Source organism: Phascolarctos cinereus, unplaced genomic scaffold, assembly GCF_003287225.1.
Source record: "Phascolarctos cinereus isolate Bilbo 61053 unplaced genomic scaffold, phaCin_HiC Scaffold_5;HRSCAF=322, whole genome shotgun sequence".
Classification (NCBI taxonomy): Eukaryota; Metazoa; Chordata; class Mammalia; order Diprotodontia; family Phascolarctidae; genus Phascolarctos; species Phascolarctos cinereus.
In genome coordinates, this window is record NW_027555958.1 from 195,864,108 (window position 1) to 195,891,053 (window position 26,946).

A 26,946-nucleotide genomic window follows, 5' to 3' on the forward strand; every position below is an offset into this window, starting at 1 on the left:
AGAGTTAATAAGAACATATTTATGTAGTGAAAGGCAGAGATCATGCAGCTACTCTCAGTACTATAACTAGTGTCAGAAGAGGGATTTGAACCCAGGATTTAACGTAACTCAAGTGCTGTCTCTCGAGTAGTCCTCTATTAAACAGATAATCCAATTCCCTATTAGGATATTTTGGTGAAAGTTATGAACCCAAAAAGGAATTTGACCTGGTAGGAAAACACATGCAAAGATCGAAGACCACAGGCTAAAGATGTAGTTGAGTGATGATTCATGCATATCACAAACCATCTGGCTAGTTGTTGTGAAAGGGTATGTATTAACAAGTGTCTAATTTTTGTCATGTTCTACTTTTAAGTAGGCAAAGTTTCCTTAAGAAATCTCCCTGAGGAATTAAAATGTTCATAATTTATCATAGCACAAATGCTGGGCTTTACATGGAGTTGGGTATTCAGCCAATGATTTTGACAACCCATAAGACTGCATCTCTAGATTTTAGAAAAAAAAATTTCTACAAAGACACACTGTCTAGAAAGACATAGATTCAAATCCAGCCTCTGATACATACTGGCTGTGTGACTTTGGGCTAGTCACTTAACCTCTCAGGGTCCCAAGGTAACTTGCTAAGACTCTAGGATATAGAAAAGGTGCTAATCTTCACTGGTTGAACCAGATCCTCACCAGGAGCTCCTCACATAGGTAAAATCACAGGTCTGATCAAAATGGCTATAATGGGCCTTCAAGGAGCTTATAAGCTAATGGTGAAAGATAACCCTTAAAAGAGGGCTGAAGAGGGGGCAGAGCCAAGATGGTGGAGTAAAAGCAGTGATTTGCTTGAGCTCTCCCCCAAACCCCTCCAAATAACTGTAAAAAATGGCTCTAAACAAATTCTAAAGCAGCAGAACCCACAAAAAGACAGAGTGAAACAAATTTCCAGCCCAAGACAACCTGGATGTTTATTAGAAAGGTATATTGTGCCAGGCGGAGAGAGGAACACAGTTCGGTGTGGGTGCACAGGCAAAACAGACCTCAGTGAACCTGGAGCAGCCCTCAGAGGATTGAACCACAGGCAGCTATGGTGGTTTTCAGACTCTCAACCCATGAATGCCAAAGACAACTTAGAAGGTCAGTAGGAAAAATTTGTAACTGTGGTGAGAGAGAAGCTCAGTCACAGTCCCAGTCCCTGCGTGTAGCCCTGGGGCGGTGGCTGCTTCCAGAGTTTCCGGCCCACAGACTAAGGGGGAATCAAGTGGCTGACCACAGCGGGATTGCAGGGATCTCTTTGCTGGTGCAGGAGTCTCTTGCTTTGCCCTTGCTTGGATGTGGGTCACAGTTCTGGGTGACATTCCTCAGGTGAGGAGGATTGCTGGCATGGTGGAACTTGTAGTGGTGATAAAGAGAAAATCCTCCTCACAGTTCTAAGGCAGAAAAGAGTACTTGTGATCACTCATAGACTAGAGCACAGGCCAGAAAAGGGCTAACACCTCGCCCTTGATCATGCCACCTTATAAGAACTGAAAACGTACAGGTACCTAGAAGTATCTCTGAAAACAGCTGCACAAAACCCCTGAAGCTTGGGACCATACATTCTCCACACTGGAAGCAGACCCATACCTTAACAAAGAGTTTATAACTCAATTAATTGGCTGGGATCACGAGCAAGCAGCACAAAAAGAGTCAGACTATAGAATCTTACTTTGGTGACAAAGAAGATCAAAACATACAACCAGAAAAAGACAACAAAGTCGAAGCTCCTACAACCAAAGCCTCCAAGAAAAATATGAATTGGTCCTAGGCCATGGAAGAGTTCAAAAAGGATTCTGAGAAGTAAGAGAAGTAGAGGAAAAAGTGGGAAGAGAAATGAGAATGATGCAAGAAAGTATGAAAAACAATTCAACAGCTTGCTAAAGGAGACCCAAAAAAATACCGAAGGAAATAACACTTTAAAAAATAGACTAACCCAAATGGCAAAAGAGATCCAACAAGCAAAATTGGCCAAATAGAAAAGGAAGTCCAAAAGTTTACTGAATAAAATACTTCCTTAAAAATTAGAATGGAGCAATTGGAAGCAATGAGAAATCAAGACACTGTAAAACAAAACCAAAAGAATGAAAAAAATACAAAATGGCTATAATGTTCTACTATTTGTAAAAACCTTTATACATATTACTTCAGTGTACCCTCACAATTACCCTGTGAGGTGAGTAGATAGTACAAATGTTATTACCTCCCATTTGCTGATGAGGAAAATTGGAGGTCCTGGAGGATAAACAACTCGTCAGGGTCAAAGATGACAGAACTGAGCCTTAAACCGAGGTTTCTGACTTCAAAAGAAAAAGGAGAGATGAGAGAATTTGAGAGTGAGGAAAGGATGATGGATGGGGCATGGCGGTGGGATGGATATTCCAGAATGGTAGATACTCACTCAGGAAAATAAAACTAAAGTGGTCAAAAGAACCAGAAAAGTGCCTTCCTTTCAAATTTCTTCTCCTTCCCCCTTACCTCAAGCCATAGGTTCTGATAAAAATCAGAAAGTGTAAGCATAAATTTATTTTCAAAATTATCTACAGCTAATGCAAGGCTTTTTTTGAGTTGGTTCCCTTTTGAAAGTCTAAATGAATGTTCGGGCTGTCTCAACTTACTTAAGCTGTATTGTTTATTTATAACCAAACTCCAAAAAAAGACTAAAGATGTGTGTGTATGTGTGTGTGTGTGTGTGTGTGTGTGTGTGTGTGTGTGTGCGCGCGTATGTGTGTATGTGGGCATATGAGTATGTGTACAGTGGATAAAGAAGACAGTAATGAAAGGGAAGCTTATAAAAACGAAGTTATTTTTCTAAGCAAAACTCATGATTAGTGAAAAAACTCTACCTGAGCTTTTACAACAACATCATAAAGACTCTTATTAAGTAGAAATTTTTCAGTTGTTATCTTATTTTAAAACTTAATGGAAAGTTTTTCTTTCCTTCAAAAATAACCAAAATACCACAACCATTTCCCCCCAATTTCCTGCTGTCTGCTCCTTCTCCTTGTTTGTTCAGTGCTTTTCCCCCAGTCATTAGTAGGTGTATATTCTGACATGCTGTACCATTTTTATACCAGTGTATATTGTACATGTATATAATGTATATAATAGTTACAAATTTACCAAATTTATTCATTTGTATTTGATTCAAGTCTTTATTTTATTTTACAATATTTGCTGTTCATATTGTAAATGTATGAGATCTTAATTGGAAAACAATCCTCTTATTAGTTAAAAAGCTACCTGCTGCTTGTCCAATAAAAGAAAATACTTACATAAATTTCAAGGCAGCCTAATAGTTTAATGAGTGTACTAGTGTAGATGCATGTATGTGTGTTTGTAATTTTATGGATTGTTAAGTTCATAGGAGGCAGCTAGGTGGCTCATTGACTAAAGCACTGGGCCTAGAGTCAGGAAGATCTGAATTCAAGTCTGATCTTAGACACTTATTAGCTGTGTGACACTGGACAAGTCACTTAATCCTTTTTGCTCACCTGTAAAAATGGAGAAGGAAATGGCAAACCACTCCAGTATCCTTGACAAGAAAATCCCATGGACAGTGTGGTCCATGGGGTCATAAAGAGCTGGACATGATTGAACAAGTTAAATAAAAGAAGCAGACCAGCATACTGCATAAAGGGCCTGACCTTGGAATCAGAAAGACCTGGGTTCAAATCCTACTTCTGACACATACGGCTCCGTGACTTTGTTAAGCAATATAACCTCTGAGTGCCTTTTAAGACTCTAAGTTGAAGACCAATTACAGATATGCATTGCTAGAGGGAATTTCTTCATTGAGTGTTCCAGCAGCAATGAAATCACAGGAATTCAACAACAACAACAAATTCAAAAATTAAAAAAAAAATAACTCCATAGCTTTAGAACAAGTAGACCTATGGTTTTCATCGGAAATCTCTTCCACATATCATCTCAATATAGTGTATTTCCATATGGTGCCTTTTCCTCTAAGGTAGTTATGGTACTCCATCTCTTTTTCCTCAGTTAGAGGTCATGTCACATCATTGGACCTGTAGTTTCATCCTTATAAGGAGATTCTGGTATGGAAACTGTCCCTATCATTGCAAACTGACAATTCTCATGGTCTCAGACAGTTGCCCTGGTGGCACAGAGAGTTTTTAAGTAACTTGCCCTCAGTCACGGAGCTAGTATGTATCAGGGGAAGAATTTGAAAGTAAGTCTCAGGAACCCCAAAGCCAGACCACTTTCTGTTCCATGTCATTGCTTCTCAGACCACATAAAGCAATTGAATTAAGGGGACTTAATTACCTTTTCTTTCTTCCTATAGTCACTGTCAGACTTATTTAAGTAAATAGAGGTGAATAAAGAATCAAAATGGTATTTAAAGTATTAAGAATCTGATGAATAGATATAAACAATGAAGGGGGGAGTGGAATCACTTGGTATAAACCTATAGTCTGTCTTTCCATCCTTTAACACAAGTCAAATCAAATTCCTCTTCCTAGGTAGAGTGGATGGGCATATGTTTACACTCAAGATTTTACTGCTACTCTTATTATTCATGGTTGTGGTGAGATTTTGGGGAGGGGGCAGCTGTCATTCTGTGCAGCTGTTCTACCCACATGTTTCCTGTACAATACAACCAAAAAAGGGGGCATGATCCAGAAAATGGAAGACTCAGTGAAGAGAGAATCCAAAATATGTATGCACATTAAAATTTTGGCCCCTAATTTTCCCTTCTTGTACCCTGCAACCACACCAAAAACACATTTCTAATCATAGAAAACTAAATTTTTCCTGTATCCAGGATTGTGTGACCATTATGGCAGCTAACAGATCTTTTTCAGTATGGGGCCTAAAGTCAAGCACCACTGAGCAACTGATGCAGGGAGGGAATTGCTCTGTCTAATGTGTTTCAAAGGGTGTGTCTAGTGCCCTCTGACACAATCAGGGCAATCTAGCTAGATGAATTTCCTACATAGATATTTCCTGGATGAATTCCTAAAGCAAGTCCCAAAGCTAGCAGTGAGATAGGATACATTAGTGACAAGGGACTTCAACTATCCAGACATCTGCTAGAAGTCCCTCCCTGTTAGAGAAGAGCAGCTGAGGAATTCATATCTGGCTGATAATTTCATCTTTCAGAAAGTGGAGGAAGTAACAAGCAAAAATGCTATTCTGGATCTTATTCTGATCAATAAGAAGGAGCTAGTCATTTATGTGGAAGTTACAAAACCCTTGGTAGTTCATGATTGGTGAGGATGAAAAGGCTAGGCGATCTGATGCTTACCCTAAACTGCTTGAGAATGGATTTCAAAGAATTCAGAGAATGAAAAGCAAGGAACTCACGGCATAAAACTGCAGAGGGGAAGTTAAGTGAAGAGTGTTAAAAGAATCTCAAGGGGGAAAAAAATCAAATGGCACAAACACAAATGAATTTGATGAGAAAAAAAGAGAGAACTATAAGAAGAGATTGATATGGCTATGCAGGGAACTCACAAATCAACTTAGCTTTTTAAGAGACATACTGAAGAAGGTAAAAAGCAGGCAGCTAAAGAGTGGAAAAGCAGTATAAGAATATGAGTAATTAACTCAGAATGATGTGAAGCTGGCAAATAAAAGGGTTTTTTAGTGTTTTGTTTTGTTTTGTCATTAGCTATGTTGACAGCAAAAAAATAAAAACAAAAATAAGAAAGGAACAGAAGCATTGCTTGTGATAAGCTGCTGATTATTTTCAAAGACAGAAAGATAGAATTACTCAATTCTTCATTTATTTCTCTTTCCTTTACCAGAGAAGATGTTCAATTTGGGAAGAATACAATAAAATGGTTAAAAGGAAATTGAAACAGAAGATAAATGAAGAGCTGTATATACTTACCCTCAAAAGTTTATTTCACCTGCATAAATCATATCTCAGGATTCTGAAAGGCTTTGTGCACTTGATTGTTAAGCTGCTGTTACAGAGTTCAGAAAAAGGTAAAAAACAAGAAAGATATACAAGACTAAAGGGTGGGGCAAGTGTTCAGATTTTCAAAAAGGGTGAAAAGAGAAATTCTTCAAACTATAGGCCAGTGAGCTTGACTTTGATCCCTGGAAAAATAATAGATTGTTCAAGAATATATTATTTAAAGGGATGATTAGTGAGCACTTAAAAATGGAAGTGGCAATCACCAAGAACCAATATAGGTTTACCAAGAATAAGCATCTTCTAGAGACTAACCTAATTTCTCTCTCTCCCTCTCTCTCTGTCTCTCTCTCTCTCCTTCTCTCCCTTCCCCCCCCCCCGTCTCTTTCTCTCTCATAAATTGATTCTACTGGCTGAGGAATGCAGCAGACAGTGTATCTATATTTCAGCAAGGGATAGGGATAAGAATTGAACCTCTAATTCCATTAATACAGGGAATTCCCATGTGAGGAAATTATCAGTTCAAGTCAGCCAAGAACGTTGAGAAGTTAAGTGACTTGCCCAGGGTTACAAAACTAATACATATCAGAGTCAGGACTTGAGCCCAGTTCTTCCTGGCTCTAAAGCCAGCTCTTTATCTATTATGCCACAATACCTCCAAGGCAGCCAGGCTAGTAAATGGAATTGAAATGAACACAAAATTCAGCTAAAGAGATGAAGAATGTTTAGCCTAGAGAACAGAAGATAACACAGGGCATGGGAGCTATTTTAAAGTGCTCAAGGCTAACATGTAGATGTTTGTTTTCCCTGGCTGTAGAGGACAGAACTAGGGAAAATGGATGGAAATTACCAAGAAACTGATTTCAACTTGATAAAAAGAATAATTTCATAACAATTAAGGTATGCAGACACAAAATGGGTTGCCTTAGTAAGTGCTAAATTCTTCATCCCTCCAGGATTTCAGGAAGAAGCTAAATGGTTGCTTGCACATGATAAAAGGAAATCCTGTTTAAATTAACATTAAATACACTGAGTAAGTTGGACTATATGGCTTCTGAGGTAGAATTACCATCTGTAGAATTATAAGATTTTACAATTCTTCAATATAACCCAAGGTCTTCTACCATAATAAGTAATAATTATAAAATCACAGGCAGCTCCATACAGCAGATAGAGGCTCTGACTTAGTATTAGGAAGATCTGAGTTCAAGTCTTTCCTCAGACCAGATGTGTGACCAGCAAGTCATTTAATCTCTTGGTGCTCCAGGCAGCTATCAGTGGAAGGAGTGTCCACACTGGGAGATCCCTAAACTGATGAAATCACAGTTTCATACTCTTTTCTTGTTGTTTGGCCATTTTCAGTTGTGTCTACTCTCTATTACCCCATTTGCACTTTCTTGGCAGAGACACTACAGCGGTTTGCCATTTCCTTTTCCAGCTCTTTTTACAGATAAGGAAACTGAGGCAAATAGGGTTGTGACTTGCCCAGGGTTCCACAGCTAGTAAGTGTCTGATGCTGGATTTGACTCACAAAGTTGAGTCTTCCTTACTCCAAGCCAAGCCCTCTGTCCACTGTACCACCTAGCTGCCTGCCTACCTCCCACCGCAAAAAAATAACCTCCTATTACACAATAGTGATCAAATGAAATGATTACTAAATTACTTAAGTAAACAAGATATACACTCTAATAAGGACTAGCATAGGACAGGCATATAACAAGTGTTTAAAATATACCTGTTGAGTTAAATTTACCAAGCCTGAAAACTTTTGGTTTTGCTATTATGGCAGCCATTTTTAGCTTTCAAAGCATTTCTTTTCTATCCTCACTTTAAAGCTCTTCAGAAATCATCACAGATCACATAGAGAGTATATGTCTATTTGCCTACCTGAACTGCTGGTATGTTACTTACATTTTTTTCATCTAGTGAGTGAATCAATATCATCAGTGATTCTTAACTGTAAATTTCACTCTTTAGTCATAGTCTACATTGGTATCTGCCAATTCCAAGGCCAAAGGTTTATTTGGCATCTGACTACCTTTCATAGGCTGCAATTCTAATGCCGATCACATAGGTGATTTTGCCTTAATGGTAAGGCCTATACTCATAAGAGCACAACAGCACCTGTTATCACTGTAATTTTTGGTCAACTTAATTAGCTACAGTTTTATATCCTAGAGTAAATTGCTGGAACATTTATCATTTTGCCTATAGAACCACTGAGAAAAAAAAAAAACTGTGCAAACTTATTGGACTAAGAGTCACATGTAAAAGCACTTCTTAGAATCATTTTGGTACAATCTGTATATATCTAACCTGAGACATATACTTGGCCCAAAGCCATTGCTCAGATAAAGCTGTCCCTAATTTCCATTTGTTTGTTTGGCTACATATACCTGGAGTCTCTGACTAGTAAGTCAGAACAAAGTGGCCTGAATTCAGTTGATTGTGTTAATTTGATTAATGTAGACAGCCAGTTTGGATAATGAATTTTAACTTATTATATGCAGTTTGGTGGTCTACAAGGCACAAATTAACTGAATAACTACCTACTTTCCCTTCTTCTAACTGTGTCTATGCTTATTCCCCAAACAAATACAACCAATCCTTTCTGTTCAGGAATGCCCTTGATTCCAATCCTATCTGAACTCTAAAGCATTACCAAAGTTATTATTATTACTAATCCTTTAATTTCCTGACAAAATTCCATTTCTTCTAGGTTGTCTTTCCTGACAGAAATTATCTTAGCCATCTTTGATGTTGCTTAGCCTGAACCTTTCATACAATACTTTTTACATATGGGGGCTATTTATATTCAATTAATTTCAATAAATATTTATTATGTACTATTATCTGTGCATTTTTATTATTATGTGCTTTTAATTATGTCAACAAAGACTTACTGTGGTTTTATTTCTACCACTAGATTATTGACTTCCTTGAAGTCAAGCACCTTATTTTATGAGTTTTGAGAAGCAACATAGCATAGTGGGATGGAAAGGTGGCTTTGAAGCAAGGAAGACTTGAACTCACATCCTGCGTGTAACAGACATTGGCTGTGCAAAGGTGGGCAACTCACTTCTTAGTGTCCTAGGAAATTTTCTAAGATTGTAAATTATAGAGAAGATATCACCCTGCATTGGTAGAGGAAGTTCCTCACCAGGAGCTCGTAACACCAGTGAAATCTGAGGTAAAGAGATGGGAAGGGACGGGAAGGGACAGGAGGGGATGGGGAGGGAAGGGGAGGGGAGAGAAGAAAAAGGTCATTGATGAATTCATGAATTATATAGTCTCTGTGATTCTGGCTTTCTTTTCTCAATATTTACTAAATACTAGTTTAAAAAGAAAAAAATAGTAATAATAACAACATATTCCCAAATTTTGCTAAGTATCAAAGCCAAGCTCATTGGCCTATAGTTTGCAGACTCCATCTTTTTCCTCATTTGAGAATCAGGATAGCATTTTTCCTTCTTTAGTTCTTCAGCCCTTCTCCATTTTTCTTCGAAGATCTTTCCAAAATCAATGATTGTTGGTTCAGGAATTAAATCTACCAGTTTCTCTCGGTACTAGGGATGCAATTTTTTTCTGTTTCTGTTATTCATCCAGGACATCTAGGTCTTCTCTATCCCCTTATGTACCTTGGGCATCAGATTCCTATTAGCCATTTTTTTTATCTTCACTTCCCAGTCCAAAGATCATTTTTTTCCTTTCCTGGCAGAAGGCAGATACAAAATAAGAGATGAAAAACTCTGTCTTCTCACCATAGTTTTTTTTTATCCTCTTCCAATCCCTCCTGAGCAATGGTCTTATCTTGTCTTCCTCTGTGTCTTCTGCAATTCTTGAACTGAAGCAAAGGTAGTCTTTGCTTGTAGAAGGTATTTGCTCTCTGTTGAAAGCAGGGATTTAATTTTCTGTCTTAAAAGGCAGAGGGATGAAACCTCAAAGCTATCTCAGAAAAGAGGGTGATATTTTCAATCTTTTGTTTACCAAGGCAAATGAAGCACGTGATATTTAACTCACTGGGAAGTGAACCAACTCCATTTCCACAAGTGAATCTTGGGCATGTACCTCCACACCAGAATACAGGCTCTCAGGGCAAGAACCAGAAGAGAGAGGAGACAAAGAAAATTGGGAGGATGTTATTTCTGCTGGGGGCCATGAAGACTCCAATCTCTGGCCACTTTGTTGTTCTGGCTTAAATGGCATAAGAATCAAGCAGCTCTGATTTTTCTCCATTATCTATTATTATCATTCTGCTCACCCTGAGTAACAGTTGTATACCTACTTTGATCCTCCTATTTTCTCCAATTTAGCTTAAATTTTTTTAGCAAAGTAATATGAAGGGTTATTCAATTCCATTAGTCCTGAGACCTAGTGAGTGCAGACCACATCACAATTGTCTATTGTCAGCACAGACCTTATCATCTAGATAACCAAATGTTTGGCTGAAATTATTTTATTGCTATTCATTAAGACAATCAATCCATTGTGACTACTTTTTCTTATTCAGTAAAAGTGTATATAGGATGTTTCTGTATTTTAAACACCTAAACATATTGAAGCAGTATAATAAATGTGAGATCAAAATACCTTCTAAGGTTACCCTCTGGATGAACAAGGTGCTGCTAGTATTTGTGGCAGTTATAACCATCACCTCTCCAAATTATTCAGGAATAAAGCCTTGTAGCCTGCAAAAGGCTCCCCTGATCTTGGCTTCCTTATCAGTCTTGCTCCTAGCCCACACAATGGATATTGCCTGACCTGAAGTGACTCTGGATCAGGTCCATCTGTGGTGGAACTTTACAGTGAATGAAAAAGATATGAAATCTCCATAAAATGGAAAGTCAAGATATAGAGTTACATATAGATAGCTGTTAGTAAAACAATATGGTACTCTATACAATAAGCACTTTGACTGGCTGACTGGACAGATGAGATATATGGGAGTTTCTAACTTGCACTGAGTTTCTCTGGCCCACCATTTCTAAAATTCAATTTTTGCAAGTTAAAAGTTTGTGCCAAAAAAAGTACTCCTCAGTTTGGCAATTGGATTTGTGCTAGAATCATATGTACAATCTGGGGACCCATACAATTCAGGTACAAAGATCCATGTTGTTGTTCAGTCATTTAGTTGTATCTGACTCTTTGTGACCCCAATACGGTTTTGTTTTGTTTTGTTTTTTGGCAAAGATACTGGAGTAGTTTGACATTTCCTTCTGTAGTGAATTACAGCAAATAAAGGTTAAGTGACTTGCCTGGGTCACACAACTAATAAGTGTCTGGGGCCATATTTGAACTCAGGCCTTTCTGACTCCAGGCCTGGTGCTCTATTCACTGAGCCACCTAGATGCCTTTAAATGTTCCTGGTCTGGCAATGTTAATGAAAGACTTTTCTAAATATACTATTACCATAAAAAGCAGTTCATGAGATAGACAGATGATAGATGGAGAGTATATGTATAGACAGATAAATAATAGAAAAGTAGATGGATAGATCATAGGTAGGTAGATAGACAGATAGACAGGTAAGTGGAGGGTAGATAGCTAGATTGATAGATATAGGCAGGAGAGAGGCCATTGAATTTTCAGGTTTTATTTTGGTCACTTGCACCAACATTTTAGGAGCTTGCACTGCCTGATGTTTCTTGCCTACATACCATCTCTTGGCCACAAAAGACTTTCAGGGCTGGGTTTATCTTATCTGGCTGTTTCTGCCTGCAGCTGACTCTCTTGGCACCTGCTTCCTCACAGCATATGAGCTTCCTGCCAAATCTATTCAATTTGGCAGATTTAAATACAGCTGTTAGAGGTAGTTTGTGTTTCTGGAGTTACTGGTTTGCCTCGCCCTAATGGATTCACCATGTGTAATTACTGGGCTGGTGTCTGTGCATATTACTCTTGGAATTCTCATGTAACATCTATCAGTCCTTTCCTGAGTTCTGTTTGCTCAGTAGAAGAGCCATTCAAGTAATGGAATGCACACTGAACCCAGAGTTGGAAGACTTGGATTCAAGTCCCAGCACTGGCAATTATTAGATGTGTGTCCCTGGGCGAGTCAATTGCTTATTTATAAAAATATTTGCATGTAAGGTTATAGTGAAGAAAGTACTCCAAAAGTATGATTTGATACTATCTCAATTTTTTCTGATAAAATTTCTAGTACTCAACAATAACTAATTCTCTATTCATAATGACCATAGCTGCACCTGAATGAAAACAAATGCGTCTTTTTTATTTGACTAGCTTGAAAAACAGACACTTTAAATAATAAAGCACTGAATTAGGAGTCAGAAAACCTTGAATGGTGTCCCAGCTCTATCATATATTAGATGTGTAAGTTTACAGGTTCTTCAATCACTCCAAATCTCAGTTTCTTTATCTGTAAAATGGAGATGATAGATTTCTACTACCTACCTCACAGGTCTCTTAGGAGTTGTGTTTTGTATACTACAAAACTGGAAGTGAGGTGGGTTGGTGGATAGAATGCTGGGTCTGGAGTCAGGAAGACTCATCTTCCTGAGTTTAAATCCACTTAACCATGTTTGCCTCCATTTCCTCATCTATAAAATGAACTGGAAAAGGAAATGACAAACCACTCCAGTATCTTTGCCAACAAAGTCTCAAATGGGGTCAACAAGAGTTGGACATTACTGAGATGACAATATATTATAAAACATACAAAGGTGAGTTACTAAACGTTTCAGTATAACAAAAGATCTTTGGTCTACAGGATCATTTTGCTCAGTCTGAATAAGTCCAAGTATGTTTCTAAGCCCAAAACAATTTTCTCATGGCTCTTCAGAACTTCTGAAAAATTCATCTTCTCATATAAAGCAAAATCATTGAGATAATATTTTCTTTCTGTGAGGCAAGACAAAAAAAAAAGACTTTCATTTGATTTTGTGAGGATGAAGCTTATGAAAATAATTGTGGATAGAAAAGTATTAAATTAAATTAGCTTTATACAATATTTTTACTGGTAAATGAATCTTTTACTAATTTTTGATATAAAATACAATATGGCATGTATATGTGTATATATATGTATGTATATATATGTGTGTGTGTATATATATATATGTATGTATATATATGTGTGTGTATATATATATGATGGCAAAATGTTAAATTGAAATAAATTTCAACAGGTACTCAAGAAATCTAGGTTCTAGTCTCTTCCCTGCCATTCATTAGCTATATGACTATGAACAAATTAATTGCCTCTCTCTGGCAATGAGTTTCCTCATGTACAAAATAATGTGGTTAGATTAGATGATCTCTAAGGTCTCCCAGTTGTACAAACTCTGATGCTAAATGTGTGAAAGCATTCATTAAAATTTATTGCAAATGTGTACACACACAATAAGCATACATCCAAGCTTCACCTTGAAAAGTATAATGACTTATTTTCTTAAAATATACTTTTCTTGAGCTTGTTTGAAAATTTAACTAAACAGAATTTCAGCTTAAACAGTAATTTAAAAAATTCTAAGCATTTGTCAATATAAGACCAAAATGAAAATGCAATGGCAACCATACCAAAGCTGCTGATATCACAAATTCTAATGTTTGCATTGAAAATGTCCTAAAGTTTCCAGTTTTTTTCATTTACAAAACTACTTGATGACACTAGTAAAAATGTTATCATTTTCTAAATTAACCCATGATTCCTTTCCTTTCAGTAGCTAAGGGATATATTAAACTTTAAGGTACAAGCTTTCAATTAGAAAAAAAGGCAAGTTAAACTTCTTGAAGCCATGATTAACAATTGCTGAAATTTCTATATAACGTAGCAGGAGACATATTAGATAAACTTTGGGTTCTGTTCTGTTACATCCAATTAGCTAGTAGTATGACCGTCTTTGGATACGTTTCTTTAACAGTCAAATGGCGACACTAATATGTGATCCAACTTTCCTCCCAGCATTGTTCAATATTAATATTTCCTTAAAATTATTCCAAAGGGATATTTAGGCTATCCTTAAGAATTAAATCTAATTCTTCATTTAAAAAATGCCTCTTTTGTCCCTCTCTTCCCTCTTCTCAATTCTCACTGTTTTCCCCACTTTCAGTACTCATGAGAAGGCATCAACTCTTTTGAATTGTGAAAATTTTTCAGCCCCAAAGGAAACATTAAATCACTGCTTCAAGATTTCAATCTCAGCTCTCCTGGTAATGATAGCTCATACCTATCTACTGAACCTTCCCTCTAATCCAGATAACTCTAATTCTTCAAACCTTTGTAAATTATTCAGGCTGTTCTAAGCAAATTTGATTCCCAGTGCAGACTAAACTTCATTGTTTACTATGTTAATGCCTATTTCCCTAACACCCAAGATTTCAACTGATGGCCCTTTTACTATGCAAATTCTCAGCTCTGAATTTACCATTGTTCTTTGTTATTTCAATTTCTATTGAAAACAATCTTGGAAAAAGCCAGTATCATGCAGAATTTGTCCAATATCCATCTTGTTATTCATCTATTGTTGACTTACTACACACTCCCCATGACAACTTTTCTAAACTATTCTCCTTAAGCCCCTGACCAACTATCACATCTGCATGATCATTCATCCTCCAGGTCCCTCAAGAGGCCTTGCCATTTCTTTGTACATTAACTACCAAAGTTTTAAAATGTATGGTATATATACCTTTCTTCCATTATCTTACCATGTCACTACTCATTCCCTCATAAATCTACAATTTAGCTTGTTCCATGACAACTGTACTCAAAATGTCCCATCAAAGGCAATTACCTAGTAATGATAAAATCCAATAGCCTTTTCTCAATGCTCACTCTGCCTTCTGTGAAATACCTGTCATAAACGAACTTTCTTGAAATTCTTTCCTCCCATGGCCTCCATGAGTCTAGGAACACAGAATATAGAGGTTTTATAAATGTGGAAATGGAGGCTCAGCAATGTTGGGTGGCTTGCACAGGGTCACAAGGAAAGGAATGCAGAACCAGAATTTGAACTTGACTTCTTTCCATTGTATTATCCTGCTTCTTTCCACTCTATTAGTTTTGATGGGGTGAGCTCAGAGATCTCCCCCCTCCTTTACCCCAAAGGGAATCTGGTTCCCATTTGTCTACAGACCCCAGCTCCTTATCTCCCTTTGGAAGCCTTAGCCTACACCTTTTGACCTTACTAAGATGCCTTTCAGCTCCCTCCATTACAGGCCCCATAAAACACTTAAACTTTCAGGTTCCTTATTGACTCCCCTTATTTCCCTTTGACATGCGCCTTCCTGGTTCCCCCCATTAGCTATTCCCATTGTTTATTCAGACCTCCCCAATTAGAATCCTTACCTAGACCCTTTTCCCAGCCCCATCCTCTGGCCACCCAAAGTGATTTTATTGTATTTAAGATCCACCCTGGCCCCCATTCACCTGCTGAGAACCTCATGCTCAAAAGGCTGAGACTTTCTCATGCCTGCTTGTCCTCACATGCCCTATTGGGCATGAATGATCCTGGTGCACAGGTGATGATAACAGTCTGTAAGTAAATCCTATCTCTGATTAACATGCTAAGATCACATCTCAAATGATTAAAACAAAAACTCTGAAACTCTGATTTTGGAACGATGTTCTAAAAAGAATTATCACATGCTACATCTTGAGCTTAAACTTAAATATTCTTTGAAATATAAAATGATCAAGTTCCATACTTCCTGATACATGACTTTAGGATACTTTAAAAATCTTCAGCTTACATGTCCTATTTGTCTTATATTGTTGCTGACACAGTTTTTTTTTAATCTTAAAAAGTCTACTTGGATGCAAAAACCTCTTTTTGCCAAAGTACAAGAAAGAGCATAGAGTTCAAACAGATTTGTATAGGAAAAGCAGCATAGGGTTCTAGGTTGGGAGTCAGGAAGACTTGAGGTCAAGTGTTACCTCTCCCACGTACTGGTCCTGTGACTCTGGGAAAATCAATTAATCCCTTAATATTCTGGGTGCTTCTAAGATTTTGAGTTGCAGAGAAGGTACCAGCTTACATTGGTAGTGAGACTTTCCTTAACCAGGAGTTGCCTATCTACCATGATATCACAAATTTCATCTCTCTCTCTAATTATTTTTACCTAAATGTCAAAACTGAAGATCACCAAAACTCTGTATAACTTTTACTTATTTATTTATTTAGGGCAAAATGCTGGTGCGTAGTAGTATATTTAAACAGACCAAATCATCTAAAATTTGAAGAATTATAAAATAATTTACCTATTTTGAAAAACTGCACTCATTATGACAATCTGTGTTCTAGTTAGCAACCCAATAAAACTACACATGTAAGTTTCTTGTAAACAATTGAAGACCTAGGAAATTAAAATAGAAACACCCACAAATCATAAAACAGAACTATTAGTGGTTGCTATATTACAAGGGGGTTTCAAGTTGCTTTGTGCCTCTGTGCTAAGATAAAAGATACTCTGTTGGCATTTTCACTTGCCAAAATAGCCATTTGCAATTAAAAATTAAAATTGGCACTTCTTCTTTGCAAGCAATTATCTAAAGGCAGCTGGCTGTCTTCCTTGTTTACAAATGCTCTTGGGTCATGACTTCATTCTATCTGGAAATTTGCTTTCCTTGAGTTTTATATTGTTGACAATTTTCCCAACATTATCAGCTCCTCGTTTTGTAACACTTTTCAATATATTCTAAGTGCAACAGAATACTCTTGAAATATACATCCAAGTGGAAACTGACCAAATAGCTGGTGTTAAAATATCTCATATTGCTTCTCAGATAAAGGTCTCATCTCAATATATAAAGAAGTTTGTCAAATTTATAAGAATACGAGTCATTCCCCAATTGATAGTCAAAAGATATGAACAAGCAGTTTTTCGATGAAATCAAAATTATATATAGTCATATGAAAAAAATGTTCCAACTCACTATTAATTGGAGAAAATTAATTAAATTAAATACAATTAATTAAATTAACGCAAAATAAAACAACTTTGAGATATCGTCTTACACCTGTCATGTTGGCTAAAATGATAAAAGGGGAAAGCAACAAATGTTGGAGGGGATGTGGAAAAATTGGAACACTAATTCACTGTTTGTGGAACTGTGAACTCCAGCCATTTTGGAAGAGCAATCCGGAATTATGCCCAAAGAGTTAGAAAACTGTGTATACCTTTTGACCCAGCAACACCACAATTAAGTCTGTTTTCCAAGGTGATTAGTGAAAAAAGAAAAGAACTTATATATTCTAAAATATTTATAGCAACTCTCTTTGTGATGGCAATGAACTGGAAATTGAGGAGAGCAATAGGGGAATGCCTAAACAAGTTGTAGTATATGGCTATGATGGAATACTACTGTGCTGTAAGAAATGATGAACTGATTCATTTTAGAAAAACATAGAAAGACTTACATGAAATGATGAAAAGTGAAATGAGCAGAACCAAGAGAATGTTGTACACAGTAACAGCAAAATTCTTCTAAGAGGAATTTTGAACAACTAAGTCATTTTGTGTATTATAAATTTTATTTGGGTATCAACTGCAAAGGACTGAGGAAGGAAGATGCTATCTACATCCAGAAAGAGAACTGATAAATAGAAGTATATATATAGTATGGTTTTACATATATATATATATATATATATATATATATATATATGTACATATTAGTGTCTTATGGTAGCCTTCTCTAGGATGGGGTGGGGGGAGAAGGAGAAAAAAATAAAAAATGCACAGTAAAGAACAAAAGAAAACTTAAAAGGAAGCACAGAAAAGCAGTGCAGCTTTGAAAACAATGTCTAATATTTACTACATGGTTTTCAAAAAAAAGTAAACAGTTTAAAATGGAAATTCAATGAAACTGAATCCTCTTTTTATGGTGTACTGTGTATATGGCAATGAGGTTTTTTTGGCCTTTTTGTATTTAAGTTCAAAATGAATAAATAAAGTAAAATAACACATATTACTATATGTACAAAGTAAAAAGAATGGCATTCTAAATACTAAGGTGGTAAGTGATTTTTGCTAAGGGCACAGAATAAACAAAATGCAAATATTATAAATCTAGCACTTAGCACAGTTCCTGGTACATGGTAGGTGCTTAATAAATGCTAGCTGGATCACTGAAAATGCAAATTAATAAATGTCCAAAGAAGCAAATGATCTTGAAATGACATAACTAATAATATATTAAGTCAGTAATTAAGCACACCCTCCAGAGTAGGCACCAATAAACTACAATTTTATCAAGCACACAGCTCTGGTACCTTACTTTTGGGAGAAAGTGGAAGAGCAGAGATAACCCAGATTATGCCACATATAATACCTCATGTTTATGTACTAGTTTACACTTTTCAAAGAACTTTCATATATATAATATATGTGATGTACACACATATATTTCTCATTTTCCCCTCTTATAGGTGTTAGTAGGCAAGGTTGGGTAGAAAGAGATTAGGATTTGGAATTAGATGACCTGGGACTGGATTCTGAAATAGCTACTTAACTACCCATATGATGGTACTAGTGAGTATTATAGTTTTCATCTGTACATGTGGAATAATAATTCAGGGAAGGGAATAAACATCTATACCAGGCACTGTGCTAAGTACTTTACAAATATTATCTCATTTGATCCTCACAGCCACTCTGAGAGGTAGATACTGTAATCTTTATTTTACATTTGAGGAAATTGAGGCAAATACAGGTTAATTGACTTGCCCAGAGTCACACATCTAGTAAGTGACTGAGGCTGAATTTGAATTCAGGTCTTCCTGACTCCGTGTCCAGTGCTCTATCCACTGTACCACCTAGCTGACTACTGAAGTAGTTTATAAACATTAAGTGTTCCAAACATGGGATATTTTTAATGTCATTATATGTTATTAGTCTCATTTATCAGAACAGAAAAATAAAGCACAAAGAGAGTAAAGTACTTGCCCAAGGTGACAAATTAAATCGGCGGTAGAATTCAGACCTGGGTGTCCTGTTTCCTAACCCTCCACTTTTTTCCCTATAAAGAAATGATCTCTCTCTTCAACCTAAGAACTTTGAAACTCAAACATCTCAACGCGTATTGACTTTAGAAAATATATAACACTCACTAGGATAGTTTCCTATCCTTAGCTTATAATCAGGTTGGTTTTCTCCAAAGCATAGATCATAGAATCAGAATATAATTGTCTAATTAAGATACAATAACTTATAGGTTTAATACAGTAACAAATGGTGATTTACCTGTATCTACAACATATTTTTTCCCTTGTAATTCTTCAAACATACCCACACCTACACAGAAACTTATGTATGGATCCCCTTCATGTTTTCTTTTACTAACAACTTTCTTCTTAAAGGCATAAGAAGAAAATGCACAAGTGTTTTAAAAGGCATATGAAGAAAAAGAGGAGGGGGTGAAAAGCAGTCAGAAAAATACATAACTTCACATTTGTATCACTCTCCTAAAAGACAGAGAGATCCAAAGGCAGATATACCTGCCTTTTAAAATACCAGGTAGACAGCTATTTAACAAAACAAACAAACAAAAGAACCAGTGGTTAAGTGACACAGTGATAAAAGAGGTGGTATCAGTTTCCAGGAAAACCTGGGTTCTTCTGTCCTTACACATACTGGCTGGGTGACCACGAACAAATCACGACCTCTCAGTGCTCTGGGGCTAGGCAACTAAGACTATTTAGTATTCCAGAAGGTGCCAGCCAACATTGGTAGAGGGAGTTTCCTCATCCCAGGAGTTCTCTATGCCAATGAAATCACAGGTCCAATTTCTATCCCTATCCCTTAATAAAGTTAAGAGATACAAGCAATACCCATCCTTAATAGCACCTAATAAACATTAAAAAATATACAATTGAATATTTCCTTCACTTCCTTTACTCAGTCCCTTCACTACTAATGATATCAACCCCCCAAGTCATTCTCCATCATTCTCATTTCCCTAAGAGTATGCACCAAAGGAAAAGAACTAGGGAGTCTTGAATTCTCTAGGAGCCCTCGGCTTTAATGTTTGTTAACAAAAACCTGTAGATGCTATTTTTATACCATCACAATGATTTAATAACAACTTCTACCTACTTAATAGGAATCTTCCTCTACATGAAACATAACTTTAGACGTGTCTTCCTTGTTTCTTGGCAGTGAAAATGTTGGTCTGCTAAGTAAATCTATCCCTAAAGTACCTCATTAATCACCATATACTTGTTCTTGGCAAAATACATGCTACAAAAACTGTTATTAAAGTAGGATTTGGGGATTCCCAGGCTGGCAGGTCATGTTATTATTTAGTCACACTTTTCTAGAAGTAATTTTCTTACAAAGTCCATTATTATTAATAAAATTATCAAAGGTGCTGTTCCAACCAACTTCATTAGCTTTTTGAGAAATCTATTATCTTCCAGGCTATTTGAACTGCAAACTGGTAAAGGCCAAGATAACACTTTTACATAGGACCTTCTGAAGCTTCCCACAACTTTCCCAGAGGAGGGGGGAAAAAAGAGCAATTCCTTTTTTGTTGTTGTTGTTGGTGTGGATCTAGCACCCCTTTCTAATTCCTCAGGAACTGCAGCATACTCTCAAAATGCACATGGCAAACTTTACTCTAGTTATACTGATGTCTAGAAAGTTCTTTTCCCACCTATTGCTACTACTAAAAGATATCTTTGGGTTCATTCACGATGAACCTATTACTGTTTTTAAGAAAATTAACAAAACTATTTTGAAATTAATGGGGAATGAATGGCTGCTTTAAACAAGGGTGAAGCTTCCAAAAGTTATTGTAAAGGAAATAATATGATGTAGGACAACACTTAGAAATACAATGGACATATTATAATTTAGCAGCTGCAAATATTCTCCTCATATTCAATAATTTACCTTGAAATTCGTAAACCTGTAATATTTTTTTTTTAATTAAGAAGCAACTACAGAATATTCGGAGTGTATTCCTGCTAAATTCCTGCTAAATTGGTATGCTAATATATACCAATGAATTTACTAAGATCTGTAATGTTACTAAGTGTTTACCAACTTAGGTTGAACACCCAAAACACAACTAATATGTCCATTATTTAAAGTAAAACATTTCTAGAAACACATGTGAATATATTGCAATTTAAAGACCATTCAGAATGATCACTTGTGCTTTTTGTTGTAATTATGATGCAACAACTTTCTTCTTGGAAGGTATTAAGGATAACAAGTGAAGTTGGTGGAGGTAAGCTAAACAAGATTTGGGTCTAGTTCAGTCTTGGACTATAAAAAATTGTCACACACAAAGTGCAGAGCTCCACCTGGTCAAACTCATGAATCACATACTAATTCAGTTTCTTCTACCTTCTTATTGGAAAAATGTTTCAGGCTAGTATGCCAGTGCTCCAACAATAGTGAGAGCTATGTTTGGATGAAAATATTTGGGAAGCACTTCCCTTAGACAGTACATACAAAAATTCAGGCAAGCAACCTTTCAAAGAAAGATTCAAGAGGACATAAGGAATGCATTGATAACTTTCTCTACAAGCATCTCTTTGTAAAACTGATTTATAATTTCATTTGGAAGTGGGGAAAAGGCAGGAAAGGTGAGCTTTCTGCAGCAATATTAAAATGGCCAGATACACAAAACTGCAGTAGGAAAAGGACTGAAAGGATGAATGGACCTTGTGGGGAAAACAGTAGTAAACCAGTGGAAGGTTTTAAATGCCGAAGGGAAAAGTCAACATTTGCTTCTAATCATTTTCTCATTAAGCATTCACTTGCTAGCTGGTGAGGGTTTTGCTTAAACACACACTTTATATTGACTTAGAGCCAGGATGGTGCTGCTGGAAACAACTCCTGCCTGATCCCTTGCCCAAGCGTCTGAAGCAGCTCATGCCGCTTCAGGAAGCATCTTATTAATATCAGATTTGGAGAAGACTGAGCCCCCCAATGCAGAGCTCTGCTATTATAAGGCTTGCGAATATTCCACGTTCCAACATCACCGCTACACCCAGTCGCAGCCGCTAGAACGCGCAATTTTTAGTCATTATTATTATTATTATTTCCGATTAGGCAGCTTCTCTCCAGACCTTGGCTAACTTCTCTCTGCCAGTAACGGGCTGTATGTCCCAATACATTTGTTGTCCTGTGGAGGTGGTGAAGTCGGCTTCCGGGCTAGACTAAAGTCGAGCAGCTTTTCTCGCTTAAATACCAGCTTTTCCTTATTGAGCGTTAATGATTACTACTGAGGTTCCAAGTCTTCTGTTTCCTACATCTCTGACACTTCCTCTCTCTCTTTCATCCGCCTCTAGACCTCTCCCTGCCCAGCAATCCCTCAAGCCTTTCCTCTTCAACTCTAGCTTTCAGGTCACTGGGCTTGCTTCCCTACCTTATTCAAGAGTTTCCGTTTTAGCAGCACCAAACCCTCCTACCCCCGACTCACTATCTGCCTCTCACACATCCTGCCCAGCAGATGCTGAGGAGAGAAGCACAAATACTGCCTGGCATGAGAACGGGGCAAGTTCAGGAGTATAAAGAACCTGGGGTCAGAGTGAGGGGGAAGCGTGTGTGTGTGTGTGTGTGTGTGTGTGTGTGTGTGTGTGTGTGTGTGTGTGTGTGTGTGTGAAGGGTGTGAGAAAAACAGGTTCAGGGTTCTTGGATGGAGGCGCGGGCAGTGGGCGGGGGAGAGCGCGCTTCCCGGGGCGCGGGGCACATGGCCACATGCACTCCCGGAGCAGTAGTGTGTGCGGAGGAGGCACGACGCGGGTGCCACCCACAGCACGGTACTGCACTGCAAGGCTCCCCGCGTCCGCCGCCTGCTGGCAGCGCAGACCACAGCGGCATGCCTTGGGGGGTACTCACACGAACGCGTGGTAGATGAACGCCCACCCTCGGGGTCTCTCCAGTACGTTGTACAGATAATTCTGCAGCCGCCGATACTTGACGTTCCTCCGGCAGCTCTGGCTACTGTTGTAAGCCAGCGGCTTCCCCAGCAGGCTCATCCGGGCTCCGTGCTTCGCCCGGCGGTTCTCCCTAAAGCCGCCACCGCCGCCGCCGCCGAGCGCGCCGGCGCTGGTGCCCAACAGCAGCAAGCCGTCCCCGCGGGCAGCCGAGTTCAGGAGCACGCGGCCCCGGCCCGCCTCCACATCCTTCATACCCGTAGCCAGGCGCCCCCCGCCCGCTGCCGCGCTGCTCTTCAGCCAGAGCCCGGCGGAGCCGCCCTCATCTCCTCCCCCGTGGTTGCGGGGCATGGCATCACCACGGGCGCGGGGAGGGGGGCGCCTGTGGCGGGGGAAACGGTCTCATGCGAGCGGGACGGCGTGGATGGAGCCCCCGGCTGCCCGCCTGCCCGACCGCCGCGGCCTGGGGGCGGGGAAGCAGCCAGCCAACAAACCTCCTAGGGTCAGGGGGTGGGGAGGGAGGGCGAGCCAAGGAGGAAGAGGAAGAAAGTGTCAATCGCTCCCAGGTCTGGGGGGCCACACACGATCAGTGTGGACCTGGTCTTTGTGCCTGTCACTTTGAGGGCTCTTGAGGATTTGGGGCTTTTTTCTTTTCTTTCATAATCCTGTCGCCTCCCCTAACTGCCTCCAGAGAGGGAGAGAAGAAACCCAGGGCTCCCGAAATGCAGGAACTGGCACGCACAGACGAGCGGGCGAGTACACTGACCCCGGTAGCGTCCCCACCAGTTATCCCAGATTGGGTCTTGAGCCAAGTACTCGACTGTGGAGGCTGACCCCGTACCCAACGGTGTGCTCCTTCGATTGATTTGGGTGGGTGCTCTCAGAAGAGACAGAGGCAGGACCAAACAAACAGGAGGCTGATGGGGAAGGTCTTCTGCCTCCCTCAGCCTCTCTGTGCCTCAAAGCTAGGGAACTAGGCAACAGTAAAGGTCCGTGTGCTCGACGTGCCTCTGCTGGCTACGCAGCGCAGTCGGGTATGTCCATCCTTAGGATATAGGCTTGAGCGTGAAAAGCCCTGCCCTGCCCTACCCCAGGCCAGCCTACTCAGGTACTGAGCACAGACCTGGAGCGACTGGTGAGAAATAAAGGAAGGGCTGATGCGAGAAGGGCTGCTGTCCAAGTGTGGGGTTCCCCGCGAAGCCCATAGAGCTAGCTCCCCGCCGCCCTCCGCCCCTAGTTATTTCGCTTTACAAAAAGAAAGACAGGAAGCTATGCAAAACCAAGCGCGGTGCAGAGCGCGCATCCACCGGGCATCTCCCCTGCGCTGTTTCTCTAAGCCCTGGCACAGTTGTTACTTTGTAGCCAAAAAGAAGACCACATAGCCGGGCAAGAAACTATCCATCCATCTCAGCCTGGGCGGGGGAGGAAAACTCCAAAGTGGTCCCGTCGGAGATGAAGAACCTCTGGCAATGACAACGAAGATAAGAGCTCCTGGTCACCAGAACCCAGGTTTCTCACGTCAAGAAATTTCCATTTAAGTCTCAGAAAGTCCTAAAGCCTGCCAAGTCGGTAGTGGCGGCGGCAGCAACCGAGGCTCCTAGGTCTGGGAGAAAGATCTGGGAGATTTAGGAGAACACGCACTTTCTCTTCTCTGCAGATGAGCCTCTAGCTTCTTGGATTCTCCCCCTCCCCCAGTCTGTGTATTGTTGCACTATTTATACATTGAGAAACATGTTGCAAGGAGGGATTTACTGGATTGCCCCGTACGCATTCACTTAGACTCCGAAATCCCACCCCCACTCTCCAGGTTGCGCGGAGATCCTCCTTTTCTCGGTTCCCAGTCCTCCCCCGCCCTTAAGGTTCTGAGAGCAGCGTTGAGAACGAGTTTATCTATAGTCTTTCTCTAATATACACACATACACCATTACGAACAGTATAGAAGCTGTACCAAAAGAAAGCCTTCTTCCTCAGGCTTGGGAACTTCCTCCAGCTTCAAGAAAAATAATCTCCAAGTGAAACTGACAGAAGACTCTAGGTTCCAATGAAATGGGGAGGGGAGGGCAAGAGAGAGCTTCTCTAGCTCTAAGATATCTATGTCTTTTCCAAAAAAAAAAAAAGTAAAGGTTAGAGAAGTCTGAGGCACAACTCTGCACTCTGTCCCCTTGCCTCCGATGAGACAAGCATCAATACACACTCAGCTGCCCATACCCACTCCAGCCACGCCGGTTTGCCCAGTGGGGCAGGAGATTCCCTTTACCTCTTGTCTTATGTATTGTTGGGGCTGCTGTGACAAAGCCCGGAATGAAGACTGACCCAGCACTGGGTACTTTTGTCTCCAGTCCGAGCCTCTCAACTCAGGTTTTTCCCTCAGCCCTCCTCTCTCCGCAGCCTCTTAGCTCCAGCCCCACATCACACTCTCAGAGCAGCACAGTTCGGGTGGCAAGGATGCCACGTGACTCTGCTGAACACCAACACTCAGACACGCTCTTTCCTCTAAAACACAAAACACCCACACGCCGAGGAGGTGCTCAGGAAACTGACTAGTGCTCTGATATTGAAGGTAGATGTAGAAGGAAATGGAGGTAGGGCTGGGGGTGCAGTGTCCTAATGCTATAGCGGAAGCATTTTCCTATATGTAGACCCCCATTTCAGGACCTGTATAGGAAACTTGGGAGTGATATGTCAGAAACTTAAAATGACTCCTGTATGTGCTTAAATTCTGTGGGATCGTTCTTCTCTGCACTGATCTTAAAAAAAAAAAAGAAGAAGAAAAAGAAAAAAGAAAACCCAAAAAACAAACAAACCCCCCCCCCAAACCCCAACACCTCCTCTTAATCCCAAACCACTTTACTCCTCAGACTTCATCTGTGAAGAACTCGGCCATCTTCTTCTAGGACCTTGCACTGAGACCCCTCAGTTAGAACATCGAGATCCTGACGTGGACACCTGTTTCCTGTCAAGTAAAAGCTACTGATTCAGGGCCCTGAGGAGTGCTCAGTAGTTTCATAATCTGCTTCATGGAACTTAAAAAAAAAATCTCGTAATCAACTACAATTTTTGCATATGTTTAATACTCCCCCCCGTTTGAAAAAAATTTTAGGTGTTTTTGAGGTGAATCATTTCCACCTAACGTGAAGCTGTATAGAAATGAAATAACAGATGAATTAAACTACAGAGGCCCTTCTTCTAAGGGAATTTTGGTGGGATAGCTTTATTTTAAGGCAGACTTCCCCACCCCATCCCCCACACACCCCCCATCCTGCCCAGGGCAGAAAGAATCTGAGTTAGTGAGATTTAATAAGCTAGACAAGCATTTTTGGAGCTTGAAGGGCTCCGGCATTGTCAAATTCAAAGATCTGTGATTTCATCCAACTAGTCTGTATCTCATCTGCATAAGTCTTAGAGGAAAAAAATGTCAGGCTCAGAGATTAAGCTATTTACTTATGATCACACAGATATTGTGTTAGATGTAAGATTTAAAGCTTTTCTGGCTCAGAGACCAGTACTTTAGTCCAACACATTGCCTCTCATTACTGAAATAATGTCTTTTAATTGATCTGGTGACAGAAGAAGAATATGCATATTACAAGACATAGGGAATGTATTTGTGATTTCACTTGTTTATTGAGTTTCCCTTTGAGATTACTTCCTCTACCTATGCAGGTCAGCACCTTCTTCAAATTTATAGGCTTAGAAAGATGCTAGAGCACTCAGAGGATAAGGCCATGCCTAGGGTCACACAGTTAGTATAGATCAGAGATGGGACTTGAATTCAGGTCTTTCTGATTCCCACATCAACTATCAATCCACTAAACTGCCTCACTTCACATTAAAGCGTATTTAAAATAACAACAAAATATGTAGTGTATACTCTGTGTGTATTTATACTATTAAGACAATAATTGGAAATACACCATGGTATAGTGGATAGAGCTGGCAGTAGAGTCAGTTTCCCTCAGTGCAAGTGGCCTCTGGTACATATCTGGCTGTGTGACCCTGGACAAGTCACAAAACCTCTCAATGCAATCTAGGCAACTCCTCCAGACTAAAATTTACTAAGCAGGTACCAGTCTGACCTAAATTGGTGGAAGAGTTCTCTGTCCACTCCCATCCCCCACTTCCCAAGGCAGATAACAGGGCTGACCAAAAACAAAAAATATCAATTAAAATAGACCAAAAGGAAAATGT

At 39.3% G+C, this 26,946-nt stretch overlaps 1 protein-coding gene across 1 annotated transcript in view; it reads right to left on the reverse strand.

Annotated features, from left to right (window-relative positions):
* The window catches only part of KCNQ5 (potassium voltage-gated channel subfamily Q member 5), a 664,784-nt gene extending 639,529 nt beyond the window's left edge, over window positions 1-25,255 (reverse strand). Inside the window, exon 1 of the mRNA XM_021000132.2 lies at window positions 22,721-25,255. Within this exon, the coding sequence (XP_020855791.1) occupies window positions 22,721-23,109 (389 nt within the window). The 5' untranslated portion in view covers window positions 23,110-25,255. The remainder of the gene's footprint in view (window positions 1-22,720) is intronic.
* Window positions 25,256-26,946: the final 1,691 nt, after the last annotated feature.